This window comes from Phalangium opilio, unplaced genomic scaffold, assembly GCF_054372755.1.
Source record: "Phalangium opilio isolate 3A_F unplaced genomic scaffold, DU_Popi_V2 ptg000209l_1, whole genome shotgun sequence".
NCBI classification, from domain to species: domain Eukaryota; kingdom Metazoa; phylum Arthropoda; class Arachnida; order Opiliones; family Phalangiidae; genus Phalangium; species Phalangium opilio.
Window position 1 is genome coordinate 11460047 of NW_028324217.1, and position 27159 is coordinate 11487205.

A 27159-nucleotide genomic window follows, 5' to 3' on the forward strand; every position below is an offset into this window, starting at 1 on the left:
TTCTCGAGGCACGCTCCATTCCAAATGAAATTTATCGCAAGATTTGCGCGCGATGTGATAATCGTTGCGCGAGTTGTAGAACGTGCAACTGGAATTTTGTTAACAGGAAGGCAGGGCGTTACGCGATTGGTCAGAGGTCCTTACTTCAAATTATCCTTAGAATCTGAACCTAATTTGAATTTTAAAATCATTCGGAGATATTTCCTGAATGATTCACTATGCAGACCAAAGAGATAGAATTATTGTATTAAACCTAGAGTCACAACGTGGGATCTCGAGATCGACGTTTCGCGATACACTTTTTGTCGAGCATGAATCTTTATTAAATAACGTATATCGCCACCTATTAATCACTTGAAGAACTTTTTTATTACCGTCTGCTGCTATACGCTGTGTAACAAGCTGTCAAGATAGTATTTTTTAAACGAGATAAATAAAATACGCGAGTTAAATAATAAAAACTCTAGTCCTTTTTAATCTGATAAATAGATGAAATAAAGATCATAAAGATGCTTCTGATTGCAAATGAGCAAGTTAAAGTTGTAGTTAGTTCCGCTAGAGGCTCACAGATGGCGCTGCCATGTTTTGATAAACGTGCTTGTTAAAAACAATGTGTTTTGCGGTAAGCCGATTTGAATACATATATTCTATCTCATTGGTGCAGACTGGTCTTATATTTAGTGGAAGAATCCAAAGAATCGATAAAAAATCACTTGATTTTCCACTTCACCTCCCTTTAAGATCCTCATTGCGGAAGATTTGAAGATACTCTCGTTTGATATGGTTTTCCATGCTCGTGCTAAGTTAAATCAAGCAAATTTTGTGTAGCGTTTTTAACTCTCCAAAACAAAATATTAAAAAAGTGCAAATACTTGGAATAATTCACGGGGGAAGCCTATTAACGTAATTTCCCACTATCAACATATAGATATATCTGAAAGAGCACGAGAAGACTCACATTAAAGATGGCATTCAGAAACGTTTTATCTGCGAATATTGCGGACAAGGGTTTACCAAAACATCCAGTCTTAATAGTCACAATCGCATTCATACCGGCGAGAAACCTTATCAATGCCAAAAATGCGGCAAAAGTTTCACCTATAAACACGTACTGGAGAAACACTACCGGGTGCACACTGGCGAAAAATCATTTCTTTGCGCAGTATGCGGAAAATCATTTAGATTCAAATGGTCACTAGAAAAACACACTAATTCGCACGTTGATAATAAACACGTAGAAAAAGCTGATGAATGCGGAAATTGCGGTAAAGGCTACCACTGTCGCTGTGAACTGGCTTACCACGCTGTAACACACACTGGCGAGAAAACTGTCGATGGCAAAACATGCCAGATAAAATTTGGTAAACTAGCGCAGCATGCGCGCACTCACACCGGTGAAAGTTCCTTTCAGTGCGAAACATGTGATAAGACTTTCACGGTGAAAAATAGCTTAATCACGCACATGCGAACTCATACCGGGGAGCGACCGTTTCAATGCCAATTCTGTGGCAAGTGTTTCTCGCAAAAACCAGCTTTAGTCGCGCACACGCGCATTCATACTGGGGAAAGAAACCACAAATGCGAAGTTTGCGGAAGAGCGTTTATTACTCGGGATAAAGTGAAACAGTATATGATAACCCATACCGGCGAGAGACCTTATCGATGCGATATATGCAATAAATGTTTTGGTCAGAAGTCTACGTTGAATGGGCACACCCGTACGCACGTAGGGAAAAAGGCTAGAAGTAAACCAGCCACAACTGAAGGAAATATACAAATCATTACCCAAGAAACTGCTGAACAGTATAATTATTTTGTGTATCCAGAATGACCATCAGAACGTTACTAAACAATTGCATACTTGGTTCAATTAATTATAAAAAATGAGAACTTTTTCTTAAAATAAACCCAATTTTCAGAGGACTTTTCCTGGCTTGAGTACATTTTTTTCTTAGGTAATTGTTACAGAAAATCATCCTGAATATTATTCTTATTTTATTTCTTTGTTAAAGTTTATTTAAACCGTTGTATTTTCATCTACTAGATGTTTGTCTAATTTTCTACCGCACTAAATATTTAGTAAAGCATGTGTCTAGTGGGGTGGGCATATCATTATTTGGGAAGTAAGTCAATGAAGATAAACAACAATACTTTGGAAAAGGCGTAACTTTGTTACACTATTTCCAAAATATTACTAACCTAAGTCTAAACAAACGAAACAAAACGTAAAAACCCAACCTAACCTGATTTATTACTCTTTAGTTGAAATAATCAACTTTAACCTAACCAAATTATCCATATCTAAACTAGTTCTATTTGAGTTCATTTAACCTAGCTGGGCCAGCTACGTTTACACCATAATAAACAACTATCGTTTTTCGCACATCTGTTTTACTGCTCTTTAAAGAACTGCTGTAACGGTACGCTGCGTTTACGAGAACCGCTGTATCGGTAATTGTTGTAACGGGTAAACTGCCATTTCGGGAAACCGCTATTTATTGAACTGCTGTTATGAGGACTCATACGGGAATCGCTCATGTGAGAGCTTCCAGTTACGAGTATTTATTGCCAAATTTTGAACTCCAGTCATAAACGTCCTTGATTTTAGCTCTTTGTTGCATTTATACCCGTTTTCGTTGTAAAATTTCTAATCATAACAAATGTTTGAACTACGCTATTAAAACCAAATTTTTCATATCGATTAAACTTAATTTCAATTTGCAATACATATAATAATTTCAAATTTCTGGCCCTTTGTGGATTTGAAAAAGTGTTGCCAAGGATTGTGTAAAAATGCAATTTTTTTAAAGACTGCGAAGCAAAACTCGTTTTGGTATAATATTCACTCCGTAAACGAGGCGTGCTCAAATTACAGGCGCCAAGAAATTGTTGTAAGAAATATTACTACGTAATGTACCATAATGTTTTGTAATTGTTCATATAGAGAAGTCTCAGTGGACACGTACAATCTCGTCATCGTTCAGGAGTGAAAGCGCCCAAACCCTTAATGTGCGAAATCTGTGGAGTTGGAGCTTATCATCAGTCAGATCTTGCTATTCACAAACGAACACATACTGGAGAGAGGCCTTTTCGCTGCAACATATGCGGAAAATCATTTCCACGTGGTACGACTCTGAGGCGGCACACACTAATTCACACGGGTGTCAAACCTTTCCAGTGCGATGTCTGCGGCACTCGTTTCACCGAAAAGGGTAGTTTAAAAAATCACATCCGTAAAAAACACGCGCTCGAGAGCCTGGAGAGGCATCAATGCCAATTATGCGAAAAGAACTTCGTTTCGAAAAATAGCTTAGAAATTCACATTTTAACTCACACTGGTGTGAAGCCACACAAGTGCGATTTTTGTGAAAAAACGTTCGTTCATAAAACATCGTTATCCGCGCATATTCGCACTCATACTGCTGAACAAGCCTATCAGTGCGAATTTTGCCTGAAGGTGTTTGGTAAAAGGGCTTGGTTAAACGAGCACGTTCGTGTTCATACCGGCGAGAAACCGTTTCAATGCGAGCGTTGCGAGAAAACGTTTACGCTAAGGGTTCATTTAACTCGACACAATCGTACCCACACTGGCGAGACGCCATATAAATGCGAAATGTGCCAGCACGCGTTCGCTGAAAAGGGAAACCTCAATGCTCATATGCGCGTTCATAGAGGTGATCCGAGTCGCAAAAGACCGAGGAAAGCGAATGTAAAGAAAGAACAAAATGCCATGATTGACGAAAAGGATTTGGCTGTCTATAGTGATGATGAAAATATTTACGTCTTTGGTTCTGGTCAGTCATATAAAGAGGGAAAAGAACAATAAATGTTTTTTAATAATTTTAAATACCGAAAATTGGTAGTGAACATATTGATTGTAATCAATTAGTACAGATGAGTGTAAACGAAAATAATGACATACTAGTAGCGTATAATTAACAAAACCTTGATGTGACCAGGGATAGATAGACTTTTTTAAGACGGAATAAACATAGACGAGTATATAGTCCCTTCCTTCAACACGTAACCAAAAAATTAAATTATCTTATTGGCTCACAAAAACTACGTATTGGTGACGTTGCTGACGGGGAGGGCCAAAAATACGTAATTCCTGTTGACCTCTGTCGCCATGACTACGACCCCTCTTGCGTTGTACCATAGCGCACTCGATCACCCGCGTTACGACGCAAGCTGCTCGCGCTATAGCTATAGAGCGCGGATCGAGTGGGCTATGGTTGTAAAGATAAGCGTCTTCACAGGGGTTCAAAATGGAGCCGTCTAAATGCGAGGGCCCGGTAATTATTCGGGAATTGTTTTTAATAGCAATTAAGAAGGTAGTTAGTGAATTTGGTGCCGGTGTTTTGGATTTGGAGTACATCTGTAAAGGTGAAAAGTGTTCGCTAATTCTTTCTTAAGCCAATCATTTCTACTATCCTCATGATTTTGTAAACGAATTTGATGAAGTTAACCAAGGCTTAGTGAATGGTCAGGAGTTTTGTGAGCTTAGTGTTTGGTTAAAACCTGTTCGTGCTGTAATATCTATGAAGAGTTTAACTCAATTCTAACTCACTTTTAATTTTCATGGGTCTTCCCCGTTTTTTTTTTCAGTTGCAAGCCCTATCATGAATTTATTTATTAACATGAATATATATCTGCATTGACTAGTTAAACTACATATTCAGGGATGGGAGGGGCTTAGTTTGAGTGACGTCAGAGGATTTCTCTCGGTTTGTTTTTAAAGCTAAAGCTCTTGTCACGCGGAAGGCTAATTATGCTTGTAAATTGATCAACTACCGCATTAATTTAACTCCAACAGCAGGGAAAAAACCAGCATCATCAATTCTCACGATTTAAAATGTTAGTAGTTTACCTTCAACCATTACATTAATTATCATAATGGCCAAGGCTTAGCACTTTACCAACAGTTTTCAGTTTCAGATTAGGAAAAACATTGCAGGCACTTAATATAATTTCCTTTAAAAGATCACTATCACTTTCGGACATCGTGTTGAAATATTTATTCACGTATTGGCGATCATTTTTTACCTCTCCGTGTGACGTAGTCCAGGAGAGGTTCTGTAACGGCCGTGTCTGTCTGTGTGTCTGTGTGCCTGTCTGTCTGTGTGTGTGTCTGTCTGTCCGTTGTTACACCCACGTGACCGCGTTCGCAGTTTGCGTATCGGAGCAAACGTGTTCCCAATTTCCGGACCGCATTGACAGTTCACAGAAATTTGGAAAATTGTATTTCTCTCCGTTTGCTACTCTATACTTGAGTACTCACACCACCATGTTTGGTCTTCGTCCATCCCATATGAACACCAGCCTGGTACTTTTCTGGCTTCCACCACCACCATCTTCTATTCTTTGTCAATCCCACATTGACACCAGTCTGCACTTACACTAGCTTCAAACACCACCATCCACTGGTCTTCCGTCTATTCCACATAGACACCAATCTGCATCATTGGCTTCTAACAACACCATCCACTGGTCTTCCGTCCATTCTACATAGACACCAATCTGTATCATTGGCTTCAAACACCACCATCCACTGGTTTTCCGTCTATTCCACATAGACACCAATCTGTATCATTGGCTTCTACTCCATTATCATCGTTTGGTTTTAGGATATACGCGGCGATCAGCTAGGGTTACGAGAAACGTCTAGCCTCCCTAAGGTGGGATCGCCACCAAAGGTTTTCGCAATTGCGCTTTTTCCTTACTATTATAATGGAAACGAATCGTATATATACCCCAAAATTTAAGGAAAGCGGGCAAGAGGGGTACCCTTCACTTTAAACGTCAATATTAGCAAAGTTTGAGATGATAATAGGTATAACTTTATTTTAAACGATTTAACTATTATTAATGTTAATAATTGAAGAATAAAATAATTAAAAATAATTATATTTATTTAAATATTAAAGATAAACCTCTCGTGCAAAGAGAGAGATTAAATCATTGCCTCCTATATCTACCAAGGCCCGTGCATGCGATATATTTCATTGCCTCCTATATCTACCAAGGCCCGTGCATGCGATATATTTCATTGCCTCCTATATCTATCAAGGCCCGTGCATGCGATATATTTATTTCATTGCCTCCTAAATCTATCAAGGCCCGTGCATTGTGATATATTTCATTCATTTCCTCCTATATCTATCAAGGCCCGTGCATGCGATATATTTATTTCATTGCCTCCTAAATCTATCAAGGCCCGTGCATTGTGATATATTTCATTCATTTCCTCCTATATCTATCAAGGCCCGTGCATTGTGATATATTTCATTCATTTCCTCCTATATCTATCAAGGCCCGTGCATTGCGATATATTTTTCAAAACAACAACAAAATGGGAAGCTCATCTCAGAAACATATAGTGATTTCCACTGACTGCATTAGAGCACTCTAAGTGCACTCTCGGCGCGTTTTCGTCCGCCACTGGGAACACGAGTGCAACACTCGCCCAGAATTGCGTTTTCCATTGACCCCAAAAACTGCCCGAGAATTGCTCTTTCGTGCTCCGAAAAATTCGACGGAGCGACGGTGCTCGAGTATGACGTAATAAAATTAAAATGGCGGACCACGCGGTATCTCATAGAAGACAGGCACTCGCTTATGCTTATGCATTTCTGGAATCATCTTCTCAAAGTTCTGAAGATGAAGAATAAGAGGTTTTTTACTTTAAAGATATTACGCCTCGTCCTAAAACCAATAATTATATCAGAGACGTTGTCAATCATTACTCAAAATAGATTTTTTGTAAATTAATTGAAATGTTAATTCTATTAATTGGTTTCAGCCCATTTGCGTCAAGATATACACACTTTATTACAATTTCGTCTCCGGCGCCAATTTTGATTATTCAGAGCGCGCTCGGACCTCTCGATCGTGTTCCACTGACGAAACTATACTCTCCAAAACTCGCTGAGGGCAGTTACGTCATCCTAACCCTGATATCACTCTTTGGAGCAGTCAGTGGAAATCGCTAATAATAATTTCTTTTCTTTGTATATGAAATGAAAATATGCATAATATTGCGCTCCTTCTTTAATGGTATGAATCCTTGCCTGTCTATTAATATTTTACGTAGGAGTAATACGTTTTTAGCGAAGTCTAGAGAGAACAAACATAAGCGAGATTGTTTCGGAAAAAAATACTGCTTCCACTAATGGGCTTATACTCCTTGTTACTGTTGTATAGAGTAATCACGATAAAAGCTTAAAAAATTACGAGAGGACAGACCTTTTTTATCCTCTTGTTTTATTCTTAATAAGAATATAAAACATTTATTTTGTATCAAAAAATATTTTTTGGTGCAAAGATTGCTTTAGAAAAATCCAAACGGTTAGGCGTTGGTAAAAAAGACATGTGTAAGCTATTTGCAGAGATGATAATTGTTTTACATGTTTTAAATAAGACTGAAGCTTCCACTATTGTGTTTATGCTCCTTGTTTGTTTGACTGTAAACCATCTAGGTGTAGATAACAGACAGACCAAAAATTTCAAAAATATATATTTTAAATATAATCAGATACGCCCACCTAGTTGAAAATAGACCTATTAAATTTGCGGGAGCCATTCTTGAGAGTTTTTCTTTGCTTGTCGGTTGTCAATTTATCTACCTGTAAATATTTGTGTTTGGAAGTTGGATATTAAGTCAAATTAAGTGGTTGTAAAGAGCCAGCAGGTTTTTGCCGCTTCTTTTTGTGAGTATTTGATTTTTGTATGTAAAATGGAGGAAGATAATGTTGAGAGTAAAGATGAAATGCGGAAGCGCAAAGCGCGGGAAAGGATGAGGGCAAAAAGATCAGACCCTGAGTTTAAGAAGAGAGAAAATGAAAGGAGAAGAGTTTTAGCAGCTCAGAAAAAAGCGAAGATTGAATGTACAGGTTCTAGTGCGTCTAGTCCTAGTACTAGTTTGCCCATTACTTCTATTGCGCCGTCAGTTGGCCACGATGGTAGTAAGGATGATGGTACGGTTTCTAGTGTTTCTAGTCCTAATTTGTTTGTTGGTTCTATTGCGCCGCCAGTTGGCCACAGTAGAATGAAGGATAATGTATTATACGGAAGTACAAGTGAAGTTGCTAAAAACGTAGCGTTTAATTACTGCCGACGAAGCGATGAATTTAGTTAGTAATATTTCAGATAGTTCTGTAATGGTAGCGAACGATGAACAAGTACCTTCTACGTCTCATGGTAATGTTTATCCATTAGAGAGAATGAGAATTTTGAGACAGAATGAAGAGTATTCTAGAGGGCCGGTAGGCCCTTCTAGATAAGAACCGACACCCTCCCGTAATGTTAAATGAAAATTCACAGATTTTTGCCGATTTTCCCATAGGAATAACATGGGGTTTTTGGTGCTCCTGTACATCGAATCATTTAAAAACTACAATTAAGTTAGCTTTCTGAATACTTTCAACTCAACAAGTAACTATTCAAGGTGTGCCTTTTTCAAGTTTCATCAAAATTAATTAAGTCTAAGTACGTTAATTTAAATAAAAATGTAAGTACCTCAAAAGACTACTCTACAGCAGACGACGCTAAATTGCCATTTCACCGCCTTGAAACTTTAACTTGATATTTTTCAATAAATATAACACTAAAATTTTTAAAAACTTCACTGGCGGGTATAATTTTTGTTCAATTGTGTGTCTCGGATGAAATTCATTACTTAAGATACCTTTTAAATTTATATTTTAGATGTTAGTTTCGACCAAGGCTTAAGGTGCCTTACTTAGGCACTAGTTCTGTCTAGGCAGACTATTGAGTGATCTTAGCTACAGAGCATCCAGTGTGGTCTAGTTTTTTTAAACAGATTCCCGGGATACACAGATTAGCCATAAAATAGTAATGGTGGTACCGTGGTTAATATTCTACAGCAGATGTTTTTTGATTAACTTTCGGGATAGTGACCAGTCTTGGAAATAGCACAGGTCCAAAACCAGTTTATTAATTGCTCGAACCAGTTTTTTATTCCAAATCCGGGGGAGAACTTTTATGAAAATTCAGAAGGGACCAGTTTAAAAATTCTACTCCACGGATATAGACTCCTAGCCTTGACTGGTACTCATTCTTGCCTTCCTTACTATAACCACAGCCCACTCGATCACGCTTTGGCTTCACAAGCTATGGAAGCCAGGGTGGGAAATAAGGATATTTTTAAAACTGGACACTGGGCCAGCAACCCTCCTGGCCTGGAATAAATAAACTGGTCCATGACCATTGACCACGGCGCGTCGTCTGCTAAACTAAAGAAGTGGGTAAATAAAATAGTTGAGATAATGTCTGGACTCTGGTTACCCTTGAATTTTCTTAGTGGTCCCCTGGACCACTAACGCCCCTCCGATTTAATTTTTAAAATGGTCCAGGCAATTTTATGATAGATTAATACAAATAAAGACTGAAGGAACAGATATTATATAAAAAGGACTTGGTTTACCCAAGTCTAAAAAACAAAACGATAAGAGTTTTTCCAGTTGACTGAAGCGTGGATATTTTTTTCTATATAATTTTAAAGACAATCCGTATTTTACTACTCCTTAGAAATTAATTCAATCTCCTGATTTTACTGGTAATGGATTTATTTCCTATAAATTAATTGAAATAAAAAGTTACTTATCTCAGATTTTTCAACAACAATTCCCTTATATGTTTTTAATGGTAGAATTATTTGAAAGATAAAACACGTTCTCCCATGAAAAAAAAATAAATTTCATGATAAAATGTTTTACGTAAATGGAATTGTTGTTGAAAAATCTGAGAAAAGTAACTTTTTATTTCAATTAATTTATAGGAAATAAATCCATTACCAGTAAAATCAGGAGATTGAATTAATTTCTAAGGAGTAGTAAAATACGGATTGTCTTTAAAATTATATAGAAAAAAATATCCACGCTTCAGTCAACTGGAAAAACTCTTATCGTTTTGTTTTTTAGACTTGGGTAAACCAAGTCCTTTTTATATAATATAGAATGAAGGAGGCGCGATCAATGGCGAAAAAGCGGGAGAATGAGGCATATCGTGAAAGGGAAAATCAGATTGGCATACTTACCAAGAGAGTTAAAAGGTTTGATGACTGGTATAGAGCAAGCGAACGAGTAAAGGACCAGTTGAGTAAGGCTAGTAAACGCCAAGATGCAGAGTACGTTGAAGCTGAACGTGTTAGAAATCAGTTGAGTAAGGCTAGTAAACGCCAAGATGCAGAGTACGTTGAAGCTGAACGTGTTAGAAATCAGTTGGGTATGGCTAGTAAACGCCAAGATGCAGAGTACGTTGAAGCTGAACGTGTTAGAAATCAGTTGGGTATGGCTAGTAAACGCCAAGATGCAGAGTACGTTGAAGCTGAACGTGTTAGAAATCAGTTGGGTAAGGCTAGTAAACGCCAAGATGCAGAGTACGTTGAAGCTGAACGTGTTAGAAATCAGTTGGGTAAGGCTAGTAAACGCCAAGATGCAGAGTACGTTGAAGCTGAACGTGTTAGAAATCAGTTGAGTAAGGCTAGTAAACGCCAAGATGCAGAGTACGTTGAAGCTGAACGTGTTAGAAATCAGTTGGGTATGGCTAGTAAACGCCAAGATGCAGAGTACGTTGAAGCTGAACGTGTTAGAAATCAGTTGAGTAAGGCTAGTAAACGCCAAGATGCAGAGTACGTTGAAGCTGAACGTGTTAGAAATCAGTTGGGTATGGCTAGTAAACGCCAAGATGCAGAGTACGTTGAAGCTGAAAGTGTTAGAAATCAGTTGAGTAAGGCTGCCAGTCGTGCAAATGTGGAGTTTAGGAACCCTGAACGTTCTAGGAATAGATTGTCTGTGGCAGAAAGAAGAACAGATCCTGTGTTTATAGAGCAGACGTATTTTGAAAGCATAAAAGAAGGTCCAACGTGGCCATGTGAAGGGTGTTCAAATCTTTTTTTAAAGCATCGGGTAGCTTAGTTGAGTCTAGAGTGTTTTTGGCAGTTCTTGGGATTCACGGTCGTGAATTGAGTGACAAAGTATTTTTATGTAGTGCTTGTAATAAAGCTGTCAAGAAGAACGAAATCCCAAAGTTTTCCAGAGAAAATGGATTTGAATTTCCTGAAGTTCCGTCAGAACTAGTTAATTTGTCTAATTTGGAGGAAAGGATGATTTCACCACGAATACCTTTTATGCAAATAAGAAGGTTGGGTTGTGACCAACAAAGGGGGATTAAGGGAAACGTGGTCAACGTTCCTATAAATGTCGAGTCTACAGTGTCAGTGTTACCACGGTTACCTCGTGAAACAGATACTGTTCAAATTGAGTTTATGAGGAGAATGCAATATAACACACCATATTTGTATGAAACTGTTAGGCCTAAAAAAATGCACGAAGCTCTTAAGGTTTTGGTGAAAACGCCGTTGTATATTAAGCATGGAATATCTGTAAGAGTCGATATATTGGATCCAATTCCAGAAGAACTTGAATTTATTGTTGACGAAAATGACCGTCAGTTAAATCAAGATGATATATTAAGGGAAAACCCAGTAGGGTCAGTGAATTTAGCGAACGAAAATGATAGCGATGATATGTGGAATGAAGTCAATGAAGCTAACGAAGTTAATTTATTACCTGTTGGGAATCAAGACACGTTGTTAGTGTCATTGTCCGATTTCCTTCCGACTAACACCATGCATGTTAAGTTTGCTCCTGGTGAAGGTCAAACGCCAATGTCTTTGCTCTATGACGAGGACGCTGAGGAATTGTCATTCCCCAGTATTTATGTCGGTCAGAAGAGAAACCTTAAGGTGAAAGGTAGGTTTGGGGATATTGCCAAGTGGGAGTTTCGTAATGTTGATCGACGTTGTGCCAAGAATGTCTCAAAATTGTTTTACGCTTTTGTTAAGTTGGAAACAATGAAAGTTAGTGAATCTATACAAGTGTGTATGAGAAAAACCAAGAGAAAAGATGGTTCTAATTACACTCCTGGGTTTTTATCGTCTGCTGGTGCACTCGATTCAATTGTTAAGCAGGATGACGGTTTTAGAGTATTAGAAAATTTGCAGTCCTCGCCTTCATATTGGCAGCATAGGCAGAAAGAGTTAATGGCTATGATTAGGCAGCTTGGTACGGCTACCTTTTTTATAACGTTTTCAGCTGCGGAAGGCAAATGGCCTGAGCTTTTGAACATACTGAGAGTGACCGCAGGTCAAGAACGCTTAGCGGATAATGAAATTAGGAATTTAAGTTTTTCGGAAAAGGCCAAGTTGATTCAGAATGATCCTGTTACTTGTGCTAGATATTTTGACCACCGTTTTCGGGCTTTGCTTAAAGCTTTGCAAAAACTAGGTCCCCTTGGTGTTATTGAAGATTATTACTTTAGAGTTGAAATACAGCAAAGGGGGTCTCCTCATCAACATGGGTTGATATGGATTAAAGATGCGCCTAAGCTCAAAGATGATTTGTCGAATGTTAAAGAGGTAGAGGACTTTATTGATAAAGTTATTTCTTGCGCTGGTAAATTGAACGATGATAATGGGGATTTGTTAACGTCTTTGCAAATGCACAAGCATACGACAACGTGTAAGAAAAAGGTAAATAACAGTTCAGTTTGTCGTTTTGGAATTCCATTTCCTCCCATGCCTAGAACTATTGTTTTTGATCCGAGTTTAAGAGAACCCGGTACTCTTGACGAAGAACTGAAATGTAAGAGGAATTCCAAAAAATTGAATGAACTTTTGCAATCGAAAGAAATGGAATTTTGGGTAGATAGTTTCGAGGAGTTGTTGGCAAAGTTGCGAATGAGTGAAGAGGAATATATTAGGCAGTTACGTATGACATAAAAAAGAAAGTTGTTTTATTGAAAAGACACCCTAAAGATACTAGGGTTAATCCGTACAACCCGTGCACTTTGCGCCTTTGGCAAGCGAATATGGACATTCAGTTTGTACTTGATCCTTACGCTCTGGTTATGTATATTGTGTCTTATATAGGAAAATCTCAGCGTGGCATGTCAATGCTTTTGCGTGAAGCTGCTAAACGAGCACAGTCAGATAAATGCACGGTAAAGCAAAAGTTGAAAGTGATAGCAAATCAGTTTTTGAATGCGCACGAGGTAAGCGCGCAAGAAGCGGCATATAGTGTTTTACAAATTCCAGTCTCTAGATGTAGTCGAGCCTGTATTTACGTTAATACAAATTTGCCCGAAAATCGAGTCCATATTCTCAAAAGCAAAAGTGAGCTTCAACAGTTGTCAGAAGATAGTATGGACGTTTTCGCTTCTGGAATGTTGGACCATTATGTTCAAAGGCCAGATGATTTAGAGGCAGTAACGTTAGCTCAATTTGCGACGTGGTACGAGTTTTCCAAAAGTCGTAGAGTTGCGAAAACCCAAAGTCATATTGATGACAGTGAAAACCTTGAAGTTGAATGTGGTAAATGGTTGAAACTGAAAAATGATTCAGGTTTTATTAGAAAACGTGGTCATTCTAAAATTATGCGGTATCGGAGATTCAATTTAGTGAAAGAACCCGAACAGTATTATCGTGAGCAAATAATGTTGTTCTCGCCCTGGCGCGATGAGAGTAGGGACATTTTGACAAAGGATCTGAAATCAGAGTATGAACTTAAACTTGAGATTATAATGGAATGTAGAAAAGAATTTCATAACGAAATTGACGAAGCGGCCATTGAACAGGCTGTCCGAGATTTCGAAAGTGAAGCTATTGAAGCTGATCTTACTAATATTCAGCCTGAATTGGAACATCGAAATGAAATAGATAGATCTTTAATTGTTGAAGATTCTGAATTTCTAATTAATACGGTTCAGGAGTCTATAGGAAATATTACCCGTGATATTCTTGATGGTATTGCGGAAAGAACTATTGCTCCGTCAGTGACGTTAGTCAATGATTCTGAGTACAATGTACTTGTTAGAATGCTGAATGTGAAACAGAAAGAAATATTTTATGAAGTTCTGCATCATTTAAAATGCAAGGAAACGCCTTTACGGCTATTTGTTACCGGTGGCGCTGGTGTTGGAAAAAGCGTTTTGATAAGTGCCATATTTGAAGCTGTTACTAGATTTTACAATAAGCAGCCAGGGTCTAATCCCTCGGAAGTTAAAGTTTTGCGATGCGCACCTACGGGCAAGGCTGCCTTTAATATAGGTGGCGCTACTTTGCATAGTACCTTTTGTCTACCGGTTAGTCAATTTGCCGGGAATATTTCCAGGCTAGAAAGTGAAACTCTTCACAATTGTAGATTGATGTATGGTCAAGTGAAATTGGTAATTATTGACGAAATATCAATGGTTGGAGCCAAGGTTTTTAACCGAGTTGACGCGAGATTGCAAGAGATAATGGGTTGTCCAGATTATTTCGGTGGTGTATCTGTACTGTTAGTTGGAGATTTTAACCAACTTAGACCAGTGCGCGATCATTTCGCTTTTCAAGGTCAAAGTGATACTGACAATCCCTATGCGGCGTTAATTGGTAACCCAATATGGGAAGAATTCCAGTTTGCAGAGCTTGAAGAAATTATGAGGCAAAAAGATGACAAAAGATTTGCAGAAGCTTTGAACAGAATGGCTGTGGGAAGTATGAATCAGGATGATATTGACTTTTTTGTAAGTTTAGAAGTGAATAGAGAGCGTGTACCGCCAAAAGAAGCGATACATCTTTTCCCTACTAACGTTGAAGTGAACCAATTTAACGAAGAGATGCTTTTGAACATGAACACGGAAAAGTCTATTTCCGTTTCAGTAGATGTTGTAAATGGTGATCTTACTAGCGAAGTTAGAAATAACATTCTTTCTCAAGTTCAAACGTTGGCAACGTCTGATACGTATGGTCTGCCTAAAGAATTAACGCTCGCTTGTGGCGCCAGATACATGATGACTAACAATGTTGATACGTCTGACGGACTTACAAATGGGGCAACAAGTTGGTTAAGAAAAATAGAGTACGGCAAAAATAGGCTGGGTGAACAAATTCCGTTTAGGGTATGGATTGAGTTTGCTGATGCTAATGTTGGAAAGTTGTTGAGACAAAAGAGTCGTGGGTTATACGAGCAGAATAACTTTAACAGGATTTGGACTCCTGTCGAGAAAGTTACTAAGGCATTCAGTAGAAAATGGAGGCAAAATAATGTTTCGGTCTCTAGGAAACAGTTTCCTTTGGTCATTTCTGAGGCTATTACGATACACAAGAGTCAAGGTGATACGTATTCGTCTGTAGTAGTGCATTGTAATCAAAGAAAGAAATTAGAGAGAGCTCATTTATACGTTGCTTGTAGTAGAGGGAGAAACGCCTCTGGTTTGTATATTGAGGGTAAATTTCAAGTTCCAAATGCGCCTAAAAACAAACAAGTTGAATTGGAACTTAAAAGATTACGAGATACGAAGAGTATTGCGTTACCGTTCTTGAACGAACCGGTTTATATTTATGTTCACAATGTGCAGTCGTTAAACGCACTTTTGGAAGATATTTTAGCAGACAGTACCGTGATAAGAAATGCCCACTTATTATGCTTTGTTGAAACGTGGAAGAAGGAAACCGATGAGTTTAATGTGCCATCCTTTAAGGAAGTGGGCGGTATTTATCTGCCAAGAACGGCACGTAGAATTGCTTTTGGTTCTTCTATTTATTTAAAAGATTTACCCGAGAATGTAGTTAACGATTTGGAAAATAGGGTATTGCGAAGCGATAGACCTTTTAGAAATTCGCATGTGGAACGCTGTTGGTTGGATGTTACCGTTGAAAATGAACCAATGAGTGTTGTGTTATTATACAAATCGCCCGGAGCGAGTTTGAGATTAGTGTTTGAGGATTTTAATCCTTTATTCGATATTAGATATGATGCCTCTGTTCCAACAATTGTTGTGGGGGATTTCAATATAAATTTTTTACGGCACTGAAGATGTTCTTTGATTCCTTTGACATAACTCTACTCCCTGGTCTTGAAGAGAAAGTTTCAACTGACTATCATTGCCAGTTGGATTTAGCGTTCGGAAACAAACTTTTTCGAGACAGATTCGAAGCTTCTTACAGGGAATGTTACTATTCGTACCACAAAGGTATATGTATTACCAGAAAAAAGCTGAACTATTAGACCTTAAATTTCCTGTGTGCAAGAACAAAATTTGTGTAAATTCAAATGGCGATGTTCTTGTATGGAATAAAGAAATGAGTGCAAATTCAAACTACATTTTTCCTGTGTGGAATAAAGAAATGTGTGCAAATTTAAACTGCATTATTCCTGTGTGAAAGAAAGAAATCTGTGTAAATTCAAATTGCAATATTCATGTGTGGAATAAAGAATTCTGTGAGAATTCAAATTGCAGTATTCATGTGTGGAATAAAGAATTCTGTGTGAATTCAAATTGCAGTATTCCTGTGTGGAATGAAGAATTCTGTGTGAATTCAAATTGCAGTATTCCTGTGTGGAATGAAGAATTCTGTGTAAATTCAAATTGCAGTATTCCTGTGTGGAATGAAGAATTCTGTGTGAATTCAAATTGCAATATTCCTGTGTGGAATAAAGAATTCTGTGTGAATTCAAATTGCAATATTCCTGTGTGGAATAAAGAATTCTGTGTGAATTCAAATTGCAATATTTCTGTGTGGAATAAAGAATTCTGTGTGAATTCAAATGGCAATATTCCTGTGTGGAATAAAGAATTCTGTGTGAATTCAATATGCAATATTCCTGTGTGGAATAAACAATTCTGTGTGAATTCAAATGGCAATATTCCTGTGTGGAATAACAAAATCTTATTAGGGGGTTTGGGGCTGTTCACAAATTACTTATCAAGGACAGGGTTGAAGGGGGTTATAATCAATGTTGCTAATTGTTACCATGGGAGGTGGGAAGGTCATGTGAAAATTTATGTAACAAATTGTATTTAGACACAAAAACTTTATAGCATAATTAAAGATAGTCAAAATTTATGATGGAAGGCATTCCCTTTGAGGATTACTAGGACAATTTCCACTATGATCTTTTGATTTTGAGTAAAAATAGACGATAAAGCTTTATAGCCTCAAAGTATATGGGCTAGCATACAAGAGGTCTAAACTGTTTGTTACGTAATTAAGGGAGAGTTCTCGATTGTTACTTTTGTTCCGAGAAGGAGATGTAATGTAAGATTGCTTTTAAACATTGGGGTCAGAAGTGTTTGTTACGTAATGGACCATTCCTGTAATTACTTGTTGAGAAACGAACGCGCAGGGGCTCCTTCCGATTTTCCAAGTGGCAACGCCAGATGGAGCCGAAGTTAACTACACGCGGGAGGCTGTCTAACTCGCACTGCCTCTAGTGGTGCTTCTTGACGTACTCATACGCCCTGTGAAGTTCTCTTCACCCAGGTCAATAATGAAATGGTCTATTACGGGAGAACACTGTATCAATGAAGGTTGTTGTCTATCAAGATCTGTTGACTAGATATATGTAAATATCAGGATTTTGCAATAATTGGGGATTTGACTCTTAGTGGATTCAAAATTCATGTGCGGAATAAAGAAAACTGTGTGAATTCAGATTGCAATATTCCTTTGTGGAATAAAGAAATCTTATTGGGGCTGTTCACAAATTACGTTACAAGAACAGGGTTTTATCAAAAGTGTATAGATATAAACAAAAAGTACACTTCATTAACAATTCCCTGCGTTTGACTGTGCACGACATGTAACTTGAGAAGCAAACTACAATCCACTTAACCGATTACATGAACTAGCAACCAGGGAAGAGCTTTTTGATGTCATAGGTTTATAAAAAGTAGTACATGATGCTATCGATCGTAACGTTTTATTTTGGTACTATACATAGCATCTGCTACTATATGAGCCTATTCACGGATTGTTCCGTGTGCGAAGGTCGGAAGGGGGTAGTCGACACTATTCTGATATAAAGGAGGACTTCTCATATTACTCGGCGCGAGCAAGTTTCAACAAAGTGTACCTCTTTTTTATATCTCTGTACTTTTGGTTTTATCAATGAACGGATTTCCATTGAGTATTACCACAACAATTTCAACCATGTTCAGATTATTTAGAGGGAAATAGACGAGAAAGCTTTATAGATAAAAAATTCTAGTATACAAGAGGTCAATTCTGTTCGTTACGTAATTAAGGGCGAGAACTCTCCCGGTTGTCACCTTTTGATTCGGGGAGGGGGGAGGAGTGATGATGTAATTTTGGTATTAAAACGTTTTCAGGTCAATTTTGGTTTCCAGGCGCTACCTACTGCGAGTCCTGTATCAATGAACGTCTGTCTATCAAGTTCTGTTGTCTAGACGCATGTATATGTCAAGATTTTATAATAATTGAGGATTTCTGATCGAGTGTTAACGGATTCAAAATTGGACAAATTGCGTTTAATTGTCACATTTCTTACTGCTTTAGTCGATGTGTTTACAATGTTGAAGCTCCAAAGAAGACGTTCGCTCCCATTTCCGCTACGATCCCGTTTAGTAAGTCTTGGTGGAAAACCGAGCTTCGGGCAAAGTCAGTGGATTTGTACCTTGAAGTGACGTTCGCTGCTATTTCCCAAACGATCCCGTTTAGTAAGACTTGGTGGAAAACCGAGCTTCGGGCAAAGTCACTGGATGTGTGGCATGAAGTGACGTTCGCTACCATTTCCCAAACGGTCCAGTTTTCTAAGACTTGGTGGAAAACCGAGCTTCGGGCAAAGTCACTGGATGTGTAGCATGAAGTGACGATCACTGCCATTTCCCAAACGATCCCGTTTAGTAAGTCTTGGTGAAAAACCGAGCTTCGGGCAAAGTCACTGGATGTGTAGCATGAAGTTACGTTCGCTGCTTTACCCAAACGATCCCGTTTAATAAGTCTTGATGGAAAACCGACCTTCGGGCAAAGACACTGGATGTGTAGCATGAAGTGACGTTCACTGCCATTTCCCAAACGATCCCGTTTAGTAAGTCTTGGTGGAAAACCGAGCTTCGGGCAAAGTCACTGGATGTGTAGCATGAAGTGACGATCACTGTCATTTCCCAAGCGATCCCGTTTAGTAAGCCTTGGCAGAAAACCGAGCTTCGGACAAAATCATTGGATATGTCCTTAAAGTGACGTTCACTGCCATTTCCCAAACGATCTCCCTTTTGGGAAATTGTCAGGTTTCTCGAACAAATAACTCTCAAATAGAAGCAACATTGGAGGGAGTGTAAAATCTGATAGGCATTTGTCCTCAGGAATGTATGCCAATTCTGGAGTTTTTCCATGATACATCGACTATTGCAGTAAATTATTTGTGACGTCCTTATACGATATGGAAGTGTCTTTAACCCGTTTACACTTGATCAGAAGTTCGTAATTATTTCATGTGCAACACTCACTCCTCTAGAGAACAGAACTTTCCAGACAGCAAAAATTATCACCAGGGCTTTATTATTGGTTTCTTTAAAATCTGCGATTTTGTTACGAAATTAAAACTTCGTTTTTTAACTATTAATGTTGCAGAATCTATAACTTGGTTATTTAATTTTTTATGCGGGGAATTTATGAATTTGTTATTAAATTTTTGATGTTGGCAATTTGACTTTGTTATTAAATGTTTGATGTTGGCAATATGACTTTGTTATTAAATTTTTGACGATGAATATTTGTTAAATTATTGATGTTGAGAATCTATGACTTTGTTATATAATTATTAATGATGAGAATTTATGACTTTTTATAATTATTGATGTTGAGAATTTTTGACTTGTTGTATAATTGTTGCTGAATTTATGACTTTGTAATATAATTATTGATGCTGAATTTATGACTTTGTTATATAATTAATGATGTTGCTGAATTTATGACTATGTTATATAATTATTGATGATGCTGAATTTATGACTTTGTAATAAAATTATTGATGTTGCTGAATTTATGACTAGGTTACTTATTGATGTTGGGAATTTGTCTTTGTTACGTGGTTAAAGAGTTGCTGCGCTATTAGTGAGTTTGTACTGTAATTGATCAGGTTGTTAATGTGGTTATGGACACTAATACGAAAAGAAAATATGAATATTAAGAAATATAAAACCATTCTCTCTGTATCGTGCTTTAAAGGATGGTACGATCACAATATTGCAGGTTTATTCTGTGTGTCAATTTTAGTGAAAAATTATGAACAACTGTTTCCTATAGGCCGAGATTCTGGAGTTTAGCGACTAACATTATTAAAACGCGAATTTCAAAAGTGATCTTAATTCCTAATTTCAGATTATTACCACTTGTAGTTGATGTTTCAGTATGTGCTATATACCATGTGACTTCTGGAACCAATCATAGCTATCGATAATATAGCTTCGGAGAACGTGGTTTTGAAGGGAGGGTGAAAAATAAAATCGACTATTATTCCGTTGACAGAATTTTAGTTCATCAAGTGATGAACATCGATTTCCGAGTTATTTCCTGGAGGGAAAATTCTGAAACCGCCACCAGAGGGCCAACCGTTGGTGTGTTATCAAGAATATTCACTTTCGCGAAGTGAAGGATTTGGTTAGCTCGATAATTCTAGTCCCTTATCTTACTTCTGGTTTTAGTAAACGTCATTTCCTACATAAAATGTTTGGTAACATTAAAGTCAAGTAGTGGGATTAGAGATTCTGTAGACCTAGTAGCGTCAATAGGCTAAATATGACATTCACGCCCCTATTTTTCGGAAAAGGGATGAGAAACTTTTTGCGTTTCCGCTCATTGGCCATAACTGGAATTTGTAGTCTTTAACTTGGTTCCGAACTCTATTCTCTGAACCACATTCGCGAGGATATTCATTTCAATATCCTGTTTAAATCCGTATGGTTTGTGCTCTTCATAGAATATGGTTAGAGACAGTATAAGCGCCACATATCGACTATAAGCTGAAGCACAATGTGTTCCTTCTTATTTTTCCCAACAAAAATATGACGTTTAGTTTGGCCCACTGACATTTTTTAGTAAAGAGATTTTCAAATTTTTCCAGGCTCGCTGTAGATCTAACGCCCAAAAAATCTTTTTTTTTAATATAAAAAGCCTATGACGATATATGACTCGGATTTGGTCTAATTTTTTTGGGGGGGGGGGCATTAGTGCGTAGCCTATTCCCCTACTTACTTTCATTAAAAGTAAAAAATATGTTCCATTTTTTATTTCACCGAACTCTATTTAACTGGCGAGTTTTAACAAATACGGTACAATACGTGGCAGTGTTTCACATCAACAAGTCTGCATTTTTAGTTTCAACTCTCAGTATTGGAATCTGAGCTAGTTTTCGGAAAGGGCTAATAGAAGAATACCAATTAGTGGGTGAGTGCATTCCTTTTTAAATATTAACAGAAGTGAAAGTAAAAAGAATATGTAGATTAGATTTAAAATACACAAAAATAAAATTTAGGGTTTAAATTTAAAATTACCGGGAAATTAAACTATCATTTATTGGGACTACAATAAGTAATTTTAAATAGTAGTTATCGGGATAATAAAAGGGAATTTAAAATATAAATTATTGGGAGAATGAAAATGAATTTCAAATAGTAATTATCGGGAAAATGAAAGGCAATTTAAAGTAGTAATTATCGGGAAAATGAAAGGCAATTTAAAGTAGTAATTATCGGGAAAATAAAAAGGGAATTTAAAATAGTAATTATCGGGAATATAAATGGTATTCTTTATGAATAATTATCGGGAATTTAAAGTATTATCGGAAATATTGAAGTAGACTTAAAATTAAGCAATATGGGGAATTTAAATTAAATTATCGGCAGGCTGCGTATTAAATAAAACTTATCTTCAGAACAAGAATTGTCCAGCACAAAAGTGGCCAAGATACATTTAAAGTTTATTTTTTAAACAAAGCATCATCTATCCTAACCAGATATCAGTGATAGGCGCGTTTGGTTACTTGAACGGGATTCCACCTCAAATAATTTGCGATGCCCTGGAATTCAATAAAGTTGCTCATATATATGACAACCCCAATAAAACATTAGTTTTATTGTACCAGCTGTGGGACAACAGCTCTGACGTTAAAAAGTCTATCGGGAGCTACTCCTTGCAAAATAATAATTTCTGTTTTTTAAATGGCAAGAGGTAAATTTTTTCTAACTAATGTGTTAAGACCACGCAATTTAACTATTTACTATTTTTTTAATAGAATTCCTTCTGATGATTTGGAGAAAAACGCTAGTTTACTGGGAATTTACGAGACAAATTTACCTAAATCATCTGAAATGTAATGTTTTCAATTTCACTTTTATGCCTATAGATCCGTCGCCTACTTAAGTTACTTTGACACTTAATTTCTTTTATGGGATTCCCTTAACCAAATAATATCATTGGGCAAGCTTATTGCAGTTCACTTAAAGGGACGACGGATGTATTCGCCACCACTAAATGGCTTCATTTCTCTATAGTTAATTTTTAATTTTGCATGTACCTTATTGAACAGAAATCAAAGCTTGCCGGCACCTGAGATAGTTTTGGATTCCGAATCCGATGAAATTGACGAGGGAGATGAGCTCGAGTTAAGCTCTTTCATCAAAAAGTAAGTAATTTTGGTAGCGATAGATGTTTGTTTGAATATTATATATTGTCAAACCGTTCATAAAGTACAATGTTTGGAATAGTTATTTTTAGATACGCCTTAAACAGCGTTAAAGTTTAAAAATTAATATTCTATTCCTTTCTTAATTTTCAAGTAACGAAGAAATGTTTGATGTGGCTGCTGGTGGCGCTGAGTCACCTGAAAAAACTGAGGATAATTCAGTTTACCAACCAAGCACTCCTTGTAAAGGAGCGGAAAAGGCTGGGGTAATCAGCACACCGAATAAAACTTCGGTAAACGAAGAAGAAGATAATGAAGATGAAGATGTTTTTTCCAGCGGAAATTAGCGTAAAAATTATAACTAAAAACTGTTTGACCTGTTATTATTAAAGATTATAGAATTATCTGAACTTGTCGTTTTTATTAAGTCTAATGCATACAGTTTTGTACTAAGTGTTTCAATTCGATTATTTACTATATTATTAGCACATTGGAAACCACACGGAGTAATGCAAAATTATTTTTGCCCAAGTAGTAATATTATTATAATAACAAGGTTACATTATTTTAAAAAGGATTCAAGCTTCTAGGGTTGATTGTTTTTTTTTTTTAAGAAAATTATTTTCAAAAGTCAAATGATGGATTCAGTGCTAATTGAATATATCATCAGATCTACTGATCCCATTGTCTTGAAATTTCAATGAGGGGTGTAACAATCTGGTCTATTAAATAAATAAGAGTCAATGTCTTAAAGTGGATACGGTTTTTTTAATAAACATTAATTTCCAATGTCAAAATGTTAAATTCAGTACTAACAACCGTTTTCCAAGGTAAAAGAAACCGATTCCCATCCTCCTTGTCCAAAAACATGGCTTTTAGAGAGAAATAGATTAAAAAACCTAGACCTCTTGAACCAATTTTCTAAGACTTGTAAACGTCCAGAAGGCCAGATTTCTCCAAAGCCTTTTTGGTGATGCCCTGACTACATTGCAAGCCATTCTGTCCATAATCAAACTATTTCATCAACACCAGAGCAGTTGAATTACTCAGAAAATGAAGTCTTTCATTGAGAACGTTTAGCACTAGCGAAAAAGGTATCAGTAATTGCTAATGATACTGATAGAATAGTAATTCTAATGTAAAGTCTACCACAGAAGAAGCTTCTAAATGTCATCGAACAAGCCGAGGACGGCTTCCAGGAAGCATTTTTATTCTTGGCTGTCCTTGACCACTAAGTATAATATCCCGACTAAATCTTTGTGCTTTTACCAACAGCAACTATTATTGTGATACCTTTCCCCAACGTTCTTCAGTTAGTTTCTTAATCCCCAGAACAGGTGTGTTTTAGGCTTTTGGGACTAGAGTTTTGTTTAATTATAAGATATTTAGTGTCATGTGTAAGCAATATGTTTGTTATCGGAAAGGGGGTGAAAGTACTAAAATTATCATTTTGACAAAGCTAATTAATTTTGAACATTTTTAACCATTTTTAGAAATAATTGATTGTAACACACCTCTCATTAAAATATCAGGTCAAAAGAATCAATGAGACAGAAGATCTGACCAAAAGCTCTACCTCCTCTCATTGAACTTAATGTTAATTTTGATTTCCTTCGAACTTCCGCCGGTAATCCAAAATTCGCACTTTTAGGCCTATTGAACGAGTTCTATGGCGCGATCAGTTTGAGTAGTCGAGCGCGTGATGAAGTGGGCTATGTAAAAACGAACGTGGACCATCACATGACTAGAAAAGCTAGTCTCATTTTTCGTTTCCATTAACTTCATATCCGGTTAGTTACAAGGATGTAAATAACGACTTTCTCGAACGTCAGTATTAAATCCAAAGGCTATACTATTACTCATCCAAGCTACAGACAATAAGAGGAAACATGATTTAATGGGTTTCCCATTTCCTTTACCAAAAACTTTAATTTTTTCGTCAATTTAGGCCTATTGCCTCTATTCGGACTAAAGATGCACTAGTATAGATGGGAGTGAAAAAATTTTGACCTTATATCTCACCTATTGTCGCGACTTGGACTACGAGCTCTTTTCGTTTTATGATTTAATATTCACGACGTACCCGCGCAAAAATGCGTACAAAGCCGTAAACAGATGACAGGATAGAAACCAATGTGTACATATTAGTGTGCAAGTGGAATAAACGATATCCAGTAGATAATTGAGTCCTGGATCTGAGCTGGAGGCACCATAGAAAATAATGCGTTCCTTATTTCCTTTCCCAAAAAAATAATAGGTCAAAAGCATTTTTGACCTATTGACGCTACTCGGTCTACATATACTCTAATCTATACAACAATGAATCTATTTCTAAAAAAATGTTCTTGAAAGGGCTGTGTTTTTAACGCCATACCCATAAAGGGTATAAAGCTGAATGCGAGGGATATTTGGTGTCATTCTGGAAATATCTTATCAGCAGTGAACATTTAAAAATGGTTAAAGTTTCCATCAACTTCATTGAAGGAGTTACGCGTGGCCGTCGAGGGGGAAAGCGAGGGGGAAGGCGAGGAGGAAGGCGTGGTGGTAGGCATGGCACACGACTGTGCTATGCTTGAAGCCAGTTTGGCCATATGGCTGCCAACTGTCCGCTGTTAAGAGGTAACGACTATTGTTTTTATAGATTTTATTAGCGATAGGTTAGTGTAATATGGGAAAACTAATAATATTTTTAATCATTAATATATGTTCAATAGCTATACAACAGCAAGCGCCCACTCAGCCAGCGCCCACTCAGCCAGCGCCCACCCAGCAAGCGCCCACCCAGTCAGCGCCCACTCAACCTGCGCCCACCCAGCCAGCAGCCACCGAGCCAGCAGCCACCCAGCCAGGGCTATCACTGCCTGGTTTTCATAAGACAAAATAATTACTGGTAATTGGTTATGAACTATGTTTTCGGGCTATTTGAATAGGTTAATGGTGAATAGTTAAGTTTTTAAAATTCCTTTATCAGAGATAATTATTTTGCTTTCTTTTTTTTATATATATAGATGAAACCGAATAAAACATTGAACTAATTCTGAACACGTTTTTGTAACCCATTATTTTGCAACTTTTGCGGTGTAAAAAAAGGGGGGGGGTAGACAACACTCAGCATATCGGGGCATATAAGGGGAGGTAATCTAATTTTTCTAAGGCTCAAAAGGCTAATAACGTTATGTTCCCTTTACTGGCTTCTATACACCACCATCATCTGGTCTTTTTGTCCATTCCACATGAACACCAGTCTGTACATACTGGTTTCTATCTCCATCATCATCGTTAAGGTTAAGACATACGCGGCGATCGGCTAGGCTTACGAGAAACGTCTGGCCTCCCAATGGTGGGGCTTCCGTCAAAAGGTTCACTTAACTGCGCTGTTATTATTCCACCATCCACTGGTCTTCCGTATTATTATAATGGTAACAAATCGTATATATACCCCAAAATTCGAAGAAAGCGAGCAAGAGGGGTACCCTTCACTTTAAACGTCAATATTAGCAAAGTTTGAGATGATAATAGGTATAACTTTATTTTAAACGATTTAACTATTATTAATGTTAATTATTGAAGATTAAAATAATTAAAAATAATTATATTTATTTAAATATTAAAGATAAACCTCTCGTGCAAAGAGAGAGATTATCATCGCCTCCTATATCTACCAAGGCCCGTGCATGCGATATATTTTCTTCATTGCCTCCTATATCTATCAAGGCCCGTGCATTGCGATATATTTTTCAAAACAACAACCAAAATGGGAAGCTCCTCTCAGAAACATAATAATTTCTTTTCTCTGTAAATGAAATGAAAATATGGATAATATTGCGCTCCTTCTTTAATGGTATCAATCCTTGCCTGTCTATTAATATTTTACGTTTTTAGCGAAGTCTAGAGAGGATAAACATAAGCGAGATTGTTTCGGGAAAAAAATACTGCTTCCACTAATGGGTTTATACTCCTTGTTACTGTTGTATAGTGTAATCACGATAAAAGCTTAAAAAATTACAAGAGGACAGAACTTTTTTATCCTCTTGTTTTATTCTTAATAAGAATATAAAACATTTATTTTGTATCAAAAAATATTTTTTGGTGCTAAGATTGCTTTAAAAAAATCCAAACGGTTAGGCATTGGTAAAAAAGACAAATGATATTTTTCAAATCTAATGAGATAACGCCCACCTAGTTGAAAATTGCCCTTTTTGATCCGCGGGAGCCATTTTAATGAGAATTTCGATGCTAGTAGGTTGTCAATTAAACTACCGGTATATTATTGTTGTTGGAAATTGGATATTAAGTCAAATTAAGTGGTTGTAAAGAGCCAGCAGGTTTTTGCCGCTTCTTTTTGTGAGTATTTGATTTTTGTATGTAAAATGGAGGAAGATAATGTTGAGAGTTAGGATGAAATGCGGAAGCGCAAAGCGCGGGGAAAGATGAGGCCAAAAAGGTCGACGTTTTCATTGGATACTTAAGTTTATATAATCTTCTCGACACGGAGAGGTAATATTTTGGTTTTCCCAACTTGTAATATTCAGTTGACGCAGTTTGGTGAACCTAACCAAAAATAGTATCCCTCATACAATTTTGTTAAACTGGTCGTCTGCTGTTCGAACTTCCAGGTGTCTCGATTTTGATTGGCTACCGCGATGACGTTAAACGCGTATGTAATAGAAAG

The 27159-nt window shown here is 37.1% G+C and overlaps 1 protein-coding gene across 2 annotated transcripts in view; it reads left to right on the forward strand.

The window, feature by feature from the left end:
• The window catches only part of LOC149619156 (uncharacterized), a 55391-nt gene that overhangs the window by 13432 nt on the left and 14800 nt on the right, over window positions 1–27159 (forward strand). Inside the window, exon 3 of one of the 2 annotated variants that reach the window (XM_089854108.1) lies at window positions 2945–3990. The exons of the other annotated variant lie outside the window; for it this stretch is intronic. Within the exon in view, the coding sequence (XP_089710234.1) occupies window positions 2945–3826 (882 nt within the window). The 3' untranslated portion in view covers window positions 3827–3990. Of the gene's footprint in view, window positions 1–2944; window positions 3991–27159 lie in introns of those variants that run through there. 2 annotated transcript variants of the gene reach the window in all.